The sequence below is a fragment of the Taudactylus pleione genome, unplaced genomic scaffold, assembly GCF_031769625.1.
Source record: "Taudactylus pleione unplaced genomic scaffold, aTauple2 ptg000969l, whole genome shotgun sequence".
Lineage (NCBI taxonomy): Eukaryota > Metazoa > Chordata > Amphibia > Anura > Myobatrachidae > Taudactylus > Taudactylus pleione.
The window spans coordinates 1,040,523-1,057,440 of NW_028285370.1; the positions used below are offsets into that span (position 1 = coordinate 1,040,523).

At 44.0% G+C, this 16,918-nt stretch overlaps 1 protein-coding gene across 6 annotated transcripts in view; it reads right to left on the bottom strand.

Annotated features, from left to right (window-relative positions):
• The window catches only part of RNF220 (ring finger protein 220), a 251,955-nt gene that overhangs the window by 45,418 nt on the left and 189,619 nt on the right, over nt 1–16,918 (bottom strand). For all 6 annotated transcript variants that reach the window (XM_088460647.1, XM_088460649.1, XM_088460646.1 and 3 more), the window contains one exon: nt 7,926–8,021. In XM_088460647.1, the coding sequence (XP_088316773.1) occupies nt 7,926–8,021 (96 nt within the window). The remainder of the gene's footprint in view (nt 1–7,925; nt 8,022–16,918) is intronic.

Genomic DNA, 16,918 nt, shown 5'->3' on the forward strand with positions numbered 1-16,918 from the left:
CAGGCCGGGGGCCATATAAGGCCCACAGAGTCATTTGGTCTGGCCCTATGAGCTTTTCTCTGCTAGCCTCATCTGGCTACCAGGGTGCCTAGAATGGCACCCTGCAGCCAGAATCTATTATTTATTTATTATTATTATTACCAGTTATTTATGTAGCGCACACATATTCCGCAGCGCTTTACAGAGAATATTTGGCCATTCACATCAGTCCCTGCCCCAGTGGAGCTTACACTCTATATTCCCTATCACATGCACACACTAGGGTTAATTTGTGTTGGGAGCCAATTAATCTACCAGTAAATTTTTGGAGTGTGGGAGGAAACCGGAGTACCCGGAGGAAACCCACGCAAGCACAGGGAGAATATACAAACTCCGCACAGGTAGGGCCGTGGTGGGAATCTAACCCATGACCTCAGTGCTGTGAGGCAGTAATGCTAACCATTACACCGTCTATACAGCAGTGTCACCAGGAGTGTCCTTAGGACACTACAGACGGTCACACCGCTGCCCTTACAGCTCCCCAGAGCATCCTCAGGATGCTCTGGGCCATAGTTGCCGACTTTCTGGCTGCTCCTTCCGGGAGGGAGCAGCCAGATCGGCAGGGCAGCGGGAGGGCGTGGCCGAAAAAGGGGGCGTGTCCGGATGGGTGCCTGGTGTTTGTAGGCATCATAGGGGCGGGGTCACACGATCGCGTCATTTTGGCCCCGCCCCTGCTACACAATGCCGATAATACAGGCATTGTGAGGCAGGGGACGGGGCCAAAATGACGCGAATCTTGTCACTGGCTGTCCTCGAAGCGGGGGTTAGGAGTAAATTGCGGGGGATGTCGGGAGGCTTGCCTGCCTTTCCGGGGGGAGCTGCACCCGATTATCGAGAGGCTCCCGACCAAATCGGGAGGGTAGGCAACCCTGCTCTGGGCATTGAGGGAGCGTGGCCTGCACCTGGCCTGCGAATAATATTATATATATCAAAATGGCCCTCGGCAGAGAACAGGTTCCCACCCTTGCACTATGTGATCGCTCTTAACAAATACTGGGCGTGCTAATGCATTGCTGTGCGATGGCACTGCCTACGCAATTTGCATACACATCGTGCAAGCGGCTCTGAATTAGGCCCTTGGTTCTCAAGGCACCCTAACAGTCCAGGTTTTAACTACAAATAGGGGTTGCCCTGTGCACTGGATACTACTGGATAGTCCAGGTTCTAAGGATATCCATCCTTGACCACAGGTGACTTAGGCCCTCATTCAGAGCTGCTCGCTATTTGCGGTCGTTCGTTCTAAAACAAGGGGTGGCTATTCAAATGAACCGTTCGCTAATTGCGGTCTGTTCAGGCCTCTAAGTCTGAACGAGCGAGCAAAACTTGCGGTTGTAATGTTGAAAAATACGCCCCCTGGCCGCTCGCATCCTACGTCATGTCCGCTATTTATTAGATTAATCGAGCACATCGAACAGCGTATGAACTGCTCGCTATTCCTGTGGCTGGTTTTTTCAATTGCTATTTTGCGATCAGTTCGGGGTAAAAAAAAACAAGTGACATGGTCAATGACGCTGCTGTATTAATTATGCACTCCCTTAAAACGCCCGTTTTGACCTTTAAGCACGCCTGCGATCTAATTCCACACCCCCGTTTTCAAGCACCTTCCCGTTACCACCCACATACGCCTCCTTCTGTTACTCAAAATAGCAGGCATTCGCTATATAGCGAACAAACGATTTTCGGCCGCACTGATTGGTTCGCGCATGCGTATTACAATCCGTACGCATGCGCAGATGTGCGAACATCGGTCAGAACGAACGAGCGGCCGCTTATGAGCGGCTCTGAATCAGGCCCTTAATTAGTACCTCAATTTGATTTAACCACCTGTGTTTAACCATGGATATCTCTCAAACCTGAATTGTTGGGGTGCCTTGAGTACCGCATTTGGGAACCTCTGACCTAGTGACTGGATCATTTTCCAACAAGAATCGGCTATTCAGCACTTGCTCCGAACCAGATTACACGCAAAACACACTGGTGAAGGTGACTGCATATGAGCAGGCCAATATCTGTCACCCTCTGACCATACAGTACTTACTGTATGCTCCCAATAACACCAATATGCCATAAGGTGCCAGCGCTGATCGACTTTCCCTCTTAATGTAACAGCAACATGACTGGTTTAGCAGTTCTAAGAGGCAATGACTCCCATGATAGAAAGACTACAGTATCTACTAAACAGGCTACGCTGTTAATCCTTCATGTCTACATGGGTAATTCTACACAGGGGCCTTCAGCTACACCACTCTGACTGGATATATCATTGTAACATCATTATTTAGCATTTATTTCTTAAACATTTCAGCCACTAGTTTAGCTGCAAAGTCTATTAAGTGCTGGCACAAGGCAATGGTGACCCTGTATAAATGTATATTCTACCTGCATTTCAAATCAGACAAAATATACTAATATTTGATACTGTTTTGTCTATAGTCGTAGATGGAAATTATGCTTTGTTAGGGCTCAGGGCCTGATTCAGATCCGCTTGCCAGGCTGCGTTCGCATTAAGCCTGTTGATGTTCGCAATCTGCGCATAGACAGCTGTTTGTGGGTGGTGACGGGATGGTCGATGAAAACGGGGGAGTGGTGGTACGAACACAGGCGTGCCTGAGCGACTTAACGCTGTTTCAGAGGCGTGCATAATTAAGACGCAGCGTCATAGTACATGTCACATGGTTGAAATTCACACTGAAGCACTCGCAGTGCTTGCTGTAGGGTCTGGTCAGCCACAAGTTCTGTGATTGTTTCCGATGGTACTCGATGTTACTGATGGTTGCATACACATCTTGGAGATGACGTGTATAAGTGGGCCTCTTAAGACAGGCTGGTGAGCGTCTGCATACACACCGCGATCGCACACCAAGACATAGTGGGCGTGCTAATGCCTTGCTGTGCGATCGCGGATTTGCATACTTTCACTGCGTGCAAACGCATCTAGCGAGCGGGTCTGAATCGAGCCCACAGATCTATGAATGGTACTGAAGTTAAAGAACTATGGGCCTGATTCTGCGAAGTATGCAAACCCGATGGTTGCGTACATCTCCGATGGTTACTGATCTGTGCTTGCACAGTATCAGCACTGCACATGTGGATGAGATGAGGCTTGCAGTGCCCCCTAAGCCAGTGTTGGCTCACCTTGACACTCCAGCTGTTGTGGAACTATATATCCCAGCATGCCCTGCCACAGTTTTAGCATGCCCTAATAGCAAAACTGTAGCAGTGCATGCTGGGTTATGTAGTTCCATAACAGCTGGAGTGTCAAGGTTAGCCAACACTGCCCTAAGCTGTAGCATGATTGAACGTTTTATAATGTTCCCCCCGAGGCCAGGGCCTGTGTATTCCAACGCAGATTTCTTGGCCCCGGCAGAGGAGTTCCAGCTTAGGCTTACTCAGATGGCCGATGGTGATCCGATTCTCAGTCCTCAGATGCAGCTGTGTATCACGGAAGCCGACTGGAGGCGTCTATCCACACAATTTGCCTCCTGTTGCATTAGCATATTTCAGAATCGCTGCTCCGTCTTTGGGCCTGATTCAGTGATGGTTGGTAATGCAGCCACTGTTGCAATATCGGTGGCGCGAATACGTATACAATTGCTAATCTCAGCCTTCCATTTGTGCTCAATGGCGCAATTGATTGTACAAATGGTGAGATGCCCACTTTCAGGCTGTGCGGTCTATGCATTTGCGATGGACACTGTAAACACTCCAATATCAATACCACATCGGTCGCACCATGAACATTTGTGGCATCCTAGGGTCTTCTCTAGTTACCGTTTTTAAATCCAACTGAAGCTGTAGATTTGAGATTGAGAAAGAACGGACGTTCCGTGACCATCAGCGTAACTACCATAGGTGCAAGGGGTGCAGCTGCTATGGGGCCCAGAGCTTTGCTATGGGGCCTTCAAATACCTAGTTACGCCCCTGCCCGTGACACTCCCATAACACGGCCATGGAACGGCCTCTTTTTGCAATCGCTTTAGGTCACCTCCCAGTGTCCACCCTGAAAAGCCCAGGGATCGCATACCCCTTCTCAGGAGTTAGCGATGCCGTGCGCAATTGTGAGTGGCATAGGACAATTGGTCTCGCTCGTGCGCAGTAAGGGATTTCCGGACTTTTCACGCATGCGCAGGTATAAAAACATCGCTCAACTGCGTAAACATCAGCACTGGGTCCATCTCTGTATCAGGCCCATTTATCATTAAATATATGCGCTGTTTTCTGGGGATAGCGGCAAATATTTAGTTTCCTCTGAATTTATTATGGAATTTATTATTATTTTATAAATAAAACTGTATTATTTATTATGACTCCTCGATATCAGCTGCTGTCCCTCCATATCCGCCAGCGGCTGCAAACCACTATAAGTTTCTATGGGTGATGTGATGCTGTCAGATTTACCAAGATCCGAAATGCTTAGCATTTGGGCGCCGCACAAGTGTGGTCTGTAGATCACGCATGTGCAGTATGCACCATCAGCCGATCTGCGTACGCTGTTGCAATGGCAATCTATGACGAATCAGGCCCTCAGTGCACTTTGGAGAACCGAAAAACCTTGCCTCTCCACCAGAGCCGTAGCTAGACTCTTTGGTGCCCTGTGCCAGAAAGAGCATTGGCGCCCCCCCCCTCCCCTCATTTTTCAAAGGGACATAATGCACCCAAAAAAGGGCCATGGCTTTCATGGGGAAGGGCCAGGAAAGATATAGGAGAGGCCAGGAGATGCTGGGGATGAAATAAGAGGAAGCTACAATCAAGAGTGTTAATAAACAGATATTTGACAGGCCCAAACAGTGCCCTCTGACCTGTGGTGCCCTGTGCTATGGCACCGGCCGCACTAGCCTAGCTACGGCCCTGCTCTTCACTATCTGTCTACCTCTAATGTCCCTGTGATTTCCTATGGTAATTTGATATTTATTTACTTATTTAGTAGATAAAGATAAAGTAGATATAGATTGTAAGTAGATATTTAGTAGATAAAGATAAAGTAGATATAGATTGTAAGCTTGCGAGCAGGGCCCTCTTACCCTTATGTATGTCATGTATGTATGTCTTTTACAACCCAGTATAATGTTAATCTTGATTCAAATTGTAAAGCGCAAAGGAATTTATTTTATTTGCTGCGCTATATAAGAAACTGTTAATAAATAAATAAATAAATAACTTATTTGCACAAAATTCACACTAGGCAAAGCAGGAGTGAATGGCACATACCTCCCAATATTCATACCCACGGTCAGAACAGTGGGACAGAGCTCTAATATTGTGACTATTCTGCCTAAATTGGGGCAGTTGCGATGTATAATTATCTGGGACTGTTCCTGGAAAATAGTGTTCTGTATAATGCAACTAAGCTCTCATTCTGCATTATAAGAGTAGTAGGACATTGTCTTTGAAGGTTTATCATTTACCATTGCATCACACCTAGCGCCTGCATACTGTCATGACTAAGCCAGGAAGCGCATTAAAGACATATATTTTATAAATCAGTCTAATGGAGAATACACACGGTCAGATTTGTCAGATGAATGATTGAACGATTTGACCAACGATTTGAACTATGAACGATTTTTGACTGCATTAAAATGAATGGAATCGTCCAAATCTGACTGCAAACACATCAGCTGTCAGTTATCTGACCATCGGGAATGCGCATCGTTCATCGTTCAGACATGTCAGATTTTCCTTCAGATATGAACGATTGAACGATTTTTTAAATCGTTATCGTTCAGATCTGAAGAAAAAATCTGACCGTGTGTATGCTCCATTACTGTGCCAGGCACCAAAATAAAATCAGTACGGCACGAGAGACAGTTACATAAAATAAAATTGATAGCATAAACATCAGAAAATACACGTGTTTACATATTAAACATATTAAACCCAAGCAATGCATTTTTTTTTTACAGTTTGTGAAAGAGGCACAATGTTTTCTTGCCTCGGTCTGTGACTATTCTATTTTTAGTGGATTGCAATTCCACACTTGTCAGCTTGGGAGAATCTCACATCCACAAGGCTGTCTGTACTAATGGTTCTCAGACAGAAACATGTCACTCCGGCGGTAGTGACAGAGGTACCAGCACTCTCGCTAGCCTGGGCCACTCATATCTGCCAAGTGCCAATATTAACGCTTATGCCGCTGAAGGTACACAGTCACTCTCTGGCGTGACAGCCTGACTCGGGAGACATGAAAAGCTCTCCTTGTTTCAGAGACGTGTAGGAAGTGTCAGGATATCGCACACAATTTGCTGCTGTTTTGCATGAAGTCATAGTGTTAGAATATAACATATTCCGTCACTGCTGGATAGGTAACATTAATTATCATTACAAGGAATTATTTGACTTAAATATTATTCTTTTTAAACTATGCATTTCCTCACTCCCTGTCTCTGTAAAATAAATATATGCTGCAAGTAATTTAATTTATTCATGTTTTTTTTTTTCCAGTACAGCTACATATAAAATAAAAAATTGTATTGAATTCTAGATGCCTCAGAGAATTTAAAGGACAGTCCTGTGCCAGGGAAAGAACGGTGCATTGCCCTAGCCTGGCAATCCTCAGATGCAAACAGTGCCTGATTCAGAGTTGTACGCTGTGCCGATGTTTATGTAAGTGAGCGATTATCGGTAAACTGCACCTGCATCGCACTTCTCGTGCGCTAATACCCATCTGCGATCCAGTACGCATCGCTTACCTCCATGCAGGGCGATTAACAGGAAGATACCATTTGGGGTAGGTAAAGAGGGAGTGGTGGAAAACACGTAGGTATGTAGCGGTCATTTTATGGCCGTGTCAGTGGCTGCATCTGGGATCAAGTGCGCTAGTAGCGTGGCTTTGGGACCTCAGTTCAAGTAGACATGCTGCGCGGTCATAAGAGTCACTCGAGCGCGACCGATTATCGGAGGATCTGCGCATGCACTGCAAATGCGTACGATGTTGCGGTGACTTTTGCGATAGCTCCAGTGGGCATCTCTATTCACTTCTGGGCGGCGGCTACACTTGCACATTTTCCCACATCCGCAGCCGGCAAAATCGCAGCTGCGATCGGCATAGCGTACAACTCTAAATTACGCACAGAGAAGGGGCTCTGTACCACCATGGCGCATTTCTATCTGTGTCCTTTCCACAAGTGCGGGATTGGATCACATTTATACTGGATGGTTTTAATATTCTATTCTAAGCCACCTTGCATAGGTGGTATGCGCTGTGCGTAATATGAAATGTATATGATATATAAAGTATAAGAGTAAACTGTTAATGTAAATATAGAAATTGATCTGTACCACACTTACCCTAAAATTCCCCTCTATATATAGCTGCCTGCACTAACCAGCATCATTGTCCTGAAATGCAGCTCCTATATCTGGCACTAGTCTAGCATCACCTTCCCCCCCCCCCCAACTCTCCCGGGAAGGGGGTCTTCGGTAACATTTATGCTCACCTCCTTTCGTGGAGTCTTGGAGTCATTAAAAGTCTTTTCAATTTATTTTGTAAGTTATAGTGCACATGTGAAAATAATACAGGCATGACCATGATATACTGTATATAACAATACCTGATGTGTAGGAACTTCTAACCCATCAGAATGAGATGTAGATGTAATTTTATATCACCAGCATAACTATGGCTTGAGGCCCATTACACAAACTTTCCTGAAGTTAAATTGACAGTCGCATGTGTAGCTTATCACATAGAATTAAAAAAAAAACTATTTCATGTGATAAAAACACCCAACAGGATAGAAATGATTTGAGCTCTGTAGAGTTCCAGCTGTACCAGTGAAAGACTATTATCCCACTGTGTTATCGGTTTCAATGGCAGCCGCGTAGTAATTAACCACTCGTCTCATCGTCTGTAACACCCACTATTCAGTATTACTGAAGCCGCGCACCTGGTATCTGTCCGAATGGTGAATGTCGTCCGTGGAGTGCGGCGAAGCTGTTGGCGATTCCCCTTCTCGCTTGATTGTAGCTGATAACAAGATAGACTGCAGGAAAACAGAGAGAGGGGGGGTGAAAAGGTCACAAAATTGTGAGAAATCAGACAATTCTGCAGCATTTATGCAGTATATTTGTGTGTACCCTCTGTTCTATTGTGATATTCCACCTTCCCAACACAAAAGCTTATTTGATCATTTGTGAAAGCTGAACATCTTTGTAACGCTGCCTCCATCCCCGGACTCAGTGGGGCTGCCGCCGAATGAACGATCTTTCATGTAGGAGACCCACAAAAAGCACCGACGGTCAGTTTGAATGCTATTAACCAGCACAGATTTGTGTAATTACAGGTCCCACACAGATTAAACTCTCCTCCCAGCTTTTTCTCTCACCTTCAAGTATGGTTTTATCATAACTAATAATGAAGGGGTATAAGGGACCACAGGGGGCTGGAACAAAAAAAAATACAACAAAAGAAAATATAAATTCTAAGCCAGTGCAACTGTAACGTAATATAGTTCTGTGAAAAATGGCCCAGAAGACAGTAAGTGAAACGTAATGTATTCGTCTTTTTTTGAGCAGCTCCTTGGGAAGACCACGGGGCCCATTTATTTCAGCATTCTTCCTGAGCGCCATGGAGATGACCTCTGGAAAAAAACAGGGCTAAACTAATCCCGGAGATGTCAATCTCGAGGTCTCTTCTACATGTGCTTGCAGTTTAGATTAATAAACTGTCTATTTTTAAATTGTGTGGAAACCACTTCAATTGTAAATACCCAGCTCGCATGTTAAGTATAGCGCAATTCATGCCAAGTCACACTCCCTCACCACCACCGCCCAAGCGAGAAAATTGAACTTCATTTGTGATAACTGGCGGGGCGGATAAATCTGAAACATTAGGAGAAGGGGGGGGGGGGATTAAGACCAGTCTTCAGTTTTAACAATCTCTACATAATCATTTATTAGGAACATATAAGGCCATATTACATTTTATAGTAACGCTTTTATGATATTTATATCTTGCTGAAAGAAAAGTGGCATTAGTGTCACTTTTTCAAAAAGTTTATCATTTTGATTTTTGTCAGAGACCAATGTCACTATCCTTGAACTGGATGTTACGACATTCGACAACCTAGACCCCCTGCCTAGTGCTCTCTGTAACCCAGATTGCTTTATCCCAGTTTTATTCATTTATTTTTAGACAAATGGGGGGTGGGAGAATGGCCTCATGGGTTCTTAATCCAGCTCTACATTCAGGGGATATATTACATAATTAGGGGTATATTTACTAAAGTGAGAGATTTTAGAAGTGGAGATGTTGCCCATAGCAACCAATCAGATTCTAGCTATTATCTTCTAGAAGGTTCTATTTAAATTTTAAGTAGAATCTGATTGGTTGTCATGGGCAACATCTCCACTTCTAACCCTTAGCATCCTCCTCTATGTCTGGAAGCGGCTCAGAATCTCCCGTTTATCTGGATACTTATATCAGACACATAATTTTTCCCTATAAAGTGCTTGTTCAAATACTAAAAAATAGCCTCTAGCATAGCTTTCACTTCAGGGCTTTTGTTTATTTTAGTGAATCTATGTTTCACGTTAATATGAACTTGGAAAATCTACTTATCCGGGCACAAGTAAAATAGCCCAAGCTGGCAACAGGCACTGCAAAATAACATTTGATATTGACTCCATATTGCAGTGTGTGTGGCCCTAGAACAGTGATCCCAAACCTCGGCCCTCAAGGCACACTCGTCCTGGTTGTAGTGATAGCCATGCTTGAACACAGATGGTTAAATCAAAATAACTGAGGTACTAATTAAGTCACCCGTGCTCAAGTATAGCTATCCTTAAAACCTGGAATGTTAGTGTGCCTTGAGGACCGTGGTTGGGAACCCCTGCCCTAGAATGACCCAAGTGCTGACATGAATCATTATCAGGCATGTTGGTAAATACAAGATGACCACTATCCGTACTTGTGCATGGACAACTTCTCACTGTCTAACAGATCATCATGAGTTTCGTGCTAACTGCCACATATACAGTATGTGTGACCACATTACACACTGATCTTAGTGCCTGAATCGGGATGCAGTCAGGAAGCTGATGGTGGAAATGCCTACTGCCGGCTTCCCGACTGTCAAATCCCGGCAAGGTACTAATGACAGGCATAGAAATCATGATGCCTGTCATTAGACCTACGCCGGGAGCCCGACGCCAGGCATACCAAACGAAGGCAAGCCGGACGCGGACAGCCGCGCGGGGGGGAGGGTTAGGTTTTAGGGCTCCCAGGGGGACTTAGGGTTAGGCACCCCCTGGGAGGGTTAGGTTTAGGCTAGGGGAAGTTAGGGTTAGGCACCCCCAGGGGAAGTTAAGGTTAGGTACCCCCCCCCCCCCCGGGAAACTTAGGTTTAGGCTGCGGGGAAGGGTGGTTAGGGTTTAGCACTAGGGAGGGAGGTTAGGGTTAGGTACCCCTAAAGGAGGGTTAGGGGGGGGGGGCAGTAGGGTTGGTAAATACTTACCTTTGGAGCTGTTGGCATCGATATTTCATACCGATCCCTTTGAATCTGAGACTTGGCCTGCATGCAAGAGTCATTGGGGGCGGCCACTGTGTAGTCTGAGACAATATGAGAATGCACTCTATACATTCACTAGGTAATAGTGATATCACTGGACTGGACTGATGGGGATACTGGGCCAGCCTACAAAATGGCTGCTCTTTAGTACACTGTTAGATGACTGGGTAACACCAAACACCATATAATGTATATGATTTGCTGTAAATATCTACAAACTCCACTAGTCCATATTTGCTGAAGAAATATTCATTTACGACAAAAATACAAACAAAAACAAACTTGTATAAAAGCGTTAAAGAGAAATCTTAGGATTGGAATAAAGTGTTGTGCACATTCATATCTATCTGCTGATGTGCTGCTATAGTCATTTTCTAGGATAGGTCAAGCAGGGTGTGATGTAACTCTCATCCACTGGGTTCTCTCAGGATGATGGGAGCTGCAGTTCATAGAATTTAACAGCAGGAAAGAACCTGCGGCCCCATTTAGTGTGTGTTTCTCATCCATAGCTGCTGTAAAACAGCGCAGCCAACAGCGGAGTCATTGTCTTCTAACGGCGACTGCTGCATGGCATGTTTTCATCTAATCTATACAAATAACCGAACGGAAAACGTTTGGAAGAGATCAGAAAATCACACAGATGTTTATAGCAGTTAAAGTTATTTTCAGTGCACAGAAGTGATGAAGAAGAGTTTTAGCAGAGCGCCTGGCAGTCTAGAAAAAGGTCACTTGCGTTTTTAAAAACCGACCATTGGAGTAAAATAAAAAGACTGTAAATGTGTTTAAGCAAAAAAAAAAAAAAAAATGAAAGGTATAAAAGGAGGGAAAGGTGTCAGCATTAAATCATGGCTCTTCCTTGTTTAACTCATTAAAAATGGCCTTTTGCAAGGTAAAATTATCATTGTGAGCAATAAGATCTAAAAAAAAAAAATAATAATTCACAGCTTTCTCACCCTTTAATATGATAGTCGCCATCGGCTAATTCTTCCCTTAATGGCAACAAAGCTATAAATCTATCGGCAGCTGCGTTATTCTCACCTTCTCGCTCTCTCTTGGCAGCGCCGTTTCTGAAGCCGTCCACTTATACCAGTGAGTGCCAATCACTGTCTCACGCTGATAATGCCTAGCATTTCGATGGTGCAAGTAGACGGGAATGGCGGTTTCTGTAAAAAGGTTATCTGCAGGAATGGAGTTTTGTGAAGAACTGCAGATCCATGAACCAGTTATTAAATATATGTAGTTATTTTCGCTTTCAGTTAAGGCCTCAGTTAGATTAGAATGTCTGCAAACTGCCTCCTTAGCCAGATAATGAATTCTTTATTATATGTATCATTGTTTTGTTATTATTGGGAAATATTTAAGAATCCAGTTCCTCTCCAATGCTACAGTAATGTCATGACATTCTTCCCTGGTACTGTTGATCCAGAATAAGAATCCCAGGTAATTATAGGAAAACACTCCTGCTTCTCCTATACCTATGGAAGATGTAGTTGCAACTATGAATGGAAAGTAGGAGAAGCGATCACATCTGGGGAGACGGGTATAAAACTGACCATCCTGCCATTTTATACTAATCTCTTTGTAAATGGTATATTTATACAACAAATGGTACCACACACTTTAAATCTGTTATTTTACTGAGTTACATCTTCAAACAGTAATGTGAGAGACCAACACAAACTTCAACATTTTGGCCACTGGCCACTCTGGAACTACTTTAGGTATACACTTAGTGGCTTACTTTACTAGATACACCTGTACACTTGCCCATAATGCAAATATCAATCAGCCATTCATGGCACCAACTCAGGGCAGAAAAGATTACAGACATGGTAAAGAGGTTCAGTTGTTGTGAAGGCTAGCTACCAGAATGAGGAAACAAAACTGGTCTATGTGGATTTGACTGTGGAATGATTGCTGTTGTCAGACGGGTGCTTTGATTATCTCAGAAACTGCTGATCTCATGAGTGCAAAAGTCTCTAATATTTAAAAGAAGAGTGTGCAACTCAACAAATAAATGTCAAGCAAGAGTCTGTTCCGTGGGTAAAAACAACTTGTTAATAAAAGGAGTAAACAAGTGAGGCCAGACTAGTTCAAGCACAGAAGAAAGCGGAAGTATCTGAAGTGACCATGGATTGCAGCAGTTTTATACAGAAGGGCATCTCTGAACGCACTGCACGTTGAACCTCGAAGTACATGGGCTACAGCAGCAGAAGGACACTCTGGGTTCCACTCCTGTCAGTCAAGAACAGGAACCTGAGGCTACAGTGGGCACAGTCTCACCAACACTGATCACCTGAAGGTTGGAAAACATTTTGCCACTTCTGACAAATGTGGATTTCTGCTGTGACATGTAGATGGTAGGGTCAGAACTTTCCTTAAACAACACAAATCCATGGATCCATCCTGCCTTGTGTCAACGGTTCAGGCTAATTGTGTAATGGTATGGGGAGTGTGTTGTCAGCCCATGTCAAGCCCCTTAATGCGAATTGAACAATGTTTAAATACCATAGCCTATTGTGTCTGGCCATCTGCATCCCAGACACTACCCATCTTATAGTGGTTACTTCCAGCAGGATAACGAGCCAGGTCACAATCACAATATCTCAAATTGGTTTCATGTACGTGACAATGAGTCCAGGGTACTCCAACGAGCCCTACAGTTACCACATCTCAATCCAGTACAGCAGATTTAGGATATGGTGGAACGGGAGATTCGCAGCATGAATGTGCAACTGGCAAATCCGCAGCAACTGCGCAACGCTATCATGTCACCACAGAGCAGGATCTCTAAGGAGTGTTTCAAAGGGTTCTAGTCAATAGATAAGACAGTAAAAAGATTGACAATGCCTAGAATAGACAACAGATGTTAGACAGGCAATAGGTCGACATGGACAAAAGGTATACACATAAAAGTTCGACATGGATGAAGGCCGACAGGTACAAACAGTCGACAGGGTCAAAAAGGTTACTCAACATGGTTGACACAAAAATTGACATTTTTTTTAATTTTTAATGGTTAGGCACCTTCCGGAGGGCTGGGGTAAGACAGTTACCAGAAAATTATGGCTAGGCACTAAAAGGGACCGTTAGGGTTAGGCACCAAGGGAAGGGTAAGGGTGAAGATTAGGGTTCGAAAAAAATAAATAAATGTGTAGAGTATTTTTTGTCGACCTTTCGACCATGACGACCTTTTGTACCTGTCGACCTTCATCCATGTCGACCTTTACTGTATCGACCTTTTGTCCCTGTCGACTTATTGCCTGTCTAACATCTGTTGTCTGCCTAATTCCTGTCTATCTTTTATACCAAACCCGTTTCAAGCACATTGTTGAACCCAGGCCACCAAGAATTCAGGCTGTTCTGGGGGCAATAATAAATATCTAGCAACAATAAATATCTAGCTGTACAGCACTGCTCTAATATGTCAGTACTTTATAGAGTATGATAATATTTGCTTAATACCATAAGTATGGATGATAGTTTCTGTCCCCCCCAGGGTAATATCCATACATGGCCCTGTTTATTTGTCCTCTCAGCTTCCACAGAACCGTACATCGCCGCCTGCACTGTCCAGCATCATAATGTTCAGCCTGTGCTGAAATGCAGCTTTAACAGAAGAGCTAAGTCGTCATTTCACACCATTAGGCAATGAGCTTTGGGTCCTGATAGCTGCAGCAATATAAACACACAGATCTTTTTTCCTTAGAACCATCCATCAGCAGCGCCTGTCAGTAAAACAAATAACCCTGTTTTTACACAGCTATCCGGCCTGTTTTTATTCCTGGACAAAGTGTTTCCTGGGCTCTAACGCTCCTATCTAAATAGGTACTTATCAGAGTGACACATTTTCTGCCTGTCCCCTGCTGGAAGCATTAACAGTGATACTAATAGCTGTGATCATGTAGAGAGTGTAACCTGTGAGCGATAAATGATAGCAGGAACCCAGCTGGGTGATTTTATTTTCATTATACATTTATTTTGCTGTCTCTATCTCCCACAAGTATGGGAATCCTGAAGGCGGCTGTTGGTAAATGATAATGAACGGAAAACATAATATATAAATAACTCTGTACCGACGTGTTCACAAACCCAATATTTCAGCATCCAATGGGATGAACCGTTCCGAATGGGGTTCACATCTGCACTTAGATCTGGGTCTTTTTACGCAGAGGCCGGACCTACCCATTTAAGGGCACCGTTACTCCAGAAACTCCGAAGATATCTATAGAGCATTGCTGCACCCTAACAAATATGTCTAATTAATGTTAACATCTATTGATGGAGCACCAGCATTCTCCCTAGCACTTTACAATGTAAACCGGCAATGATAATTTGGGGGGCTCTAAGGTACATTAGCAATGGTCTCTACTGCCACCTCCGGCGTGGAACCTATTTTGATCACTACCTGCTGTACTTGTACCGACAAACAGAAGCACAACCTAGTCACACAGCTATTATTGCAGAGGGGGCGTACATAGTATATGTTCCACATACATGTACCTCGTATATAATAGCTCCCTCAGACTCTCCCTGAGAGCCATGACGATGCAGGTGTCTCAAGCAACCAAGTCGTAGCCCGAACTATCATAATCCACCAGTGTATGTGATATAATGGGGGAGATGGACTATGGGGGTATTTTATTAGGTGCGAAAAGTCAGTTTCTTCTGAAAAGTTTAGCCGGTGACGTCATTTCGCCAGGCGAAAACTTTTCCATGTATTCAATTCCACAGACTTTTCGCCGGTGCGGAAAGTCAATGCATTATTATAGGCGAAAAAGCTGTTGGAAAAAATTGCAGAATTGGGGTTTTGGGGTGCAAACTTGTGGGAGCCACCCTGCACCCTTGGGACAGGCCCCCAAAGGTAAACTGTGTCAAAAAATGTCCAGAAAAAAGTAAGAACACTCCCAAAAAAGTACATTCATTTTGGGGGCAAAAAGAAGAACAAAGTTGGGGGACAAACTTAACAACTAGCGAAATAGACTCCAGGGGGGTCCCCAAGTATGCCCCAGGTGTTTGCTGCAAGTGGATTTTTAAAGTTTTTTAATACTTCACTTTAGCAACTTTAAAATATGCTAGCCCCCATTTTCATGTACCTCACATTTGCTGGGACTAGTTATTTTCTGGAAAAAAAACCTGCTAAATGCTATTCTTCACCACTTCTGCAAAGACGCTAATTAACAGCTAATGAGATCATTTAAGTACCCCAAATACCTTCAGCAGGGCTATTCGGAGGTATCTACAGTGATCCCCAATGTCAGTGCATCTTTTGCGGGGTGTCAGGCTGATTTCCCCAAATCTGACAGACCTTTTCGCTGGTTTCGAATTCGCCGGGTTCCTTTTTATTTTGAATTTGGAATTGAATAAGGGGATAAGTGGGGGCGAGCGCGATACTTTTCCGTATGGAAAACCAGCAATGTCGGCGAAAACTCCGGCATGCGGAAAGTACGGGACTTTTCGCTTCTAATTGAATTTGCCCCTAAGTCTTAAAGAGTGATCAAGTGGTGGGAGATAAAGTACCAGCCAATCAGCTCCTAACTGTCACTTTACAGGCTGTGTTTGAAAAATAACTGTTAGGTGCTGACTGGTTGGTACTTTATAACTCTCCAAGGCTTAGCACATCTGCCCCACAGAACACTAGAAGAAGACGCAAAGTTCATCATTTCTCAGTGGTATCACTACTTCCCAGTGATTTAATTGGCGGAATATTGATTTTGCCCACAAACTGGCAGCTTCCACTTTGTGTAGGTTTATGGGAACCCTACATAGTTTTTCTTTATTCATGCTAAACGTTGCCGCATTAATGATGACAATATTGCAATCTAATTCGCTGCTGCTCCCTGCTGCCCCCTACAGGGACGGATTGGAAATATATAACTCTGGCCGGGAGTCTGTTGTAATATCAGGACTTTTCCTCTCGGTACAGATCCGTATTTTAACCTAAATATTTATTACTCGTTAGATTTGTTTTAATCTCTTGTTTATTTGAAGAAGAAGAATAGACGGAAAACGTTAGCGGAGATCAAAATAAAACAATTTGAAATTACTTTAAAGAAAGAAGCAACTTTATGTAAATAAGAAAGTTTAGAAGCCGGCGCAGTACTCCGGAGCGAGGAGCTTCAAAGCTTCGTCTGATGCCTAATGAAAGCGTTTGTCCACAGGCATTGCGTTTTTATGACGGATTGTTGAAGTTTCTGTAAGGAACATAGAAGGCGACCAGACCTGCCAGACACAGCTGGTCCCTTTCTACTTGGAAACACTCCACGGCCCTATTTAATTCGCACTCATGACACAGATGAGGCTGCTTGTCGGCTAAAATGGTTTCCTGCCGGGAGCTGGGACCTTGTAGAGAGTGTGACCGGTTCCCCGTC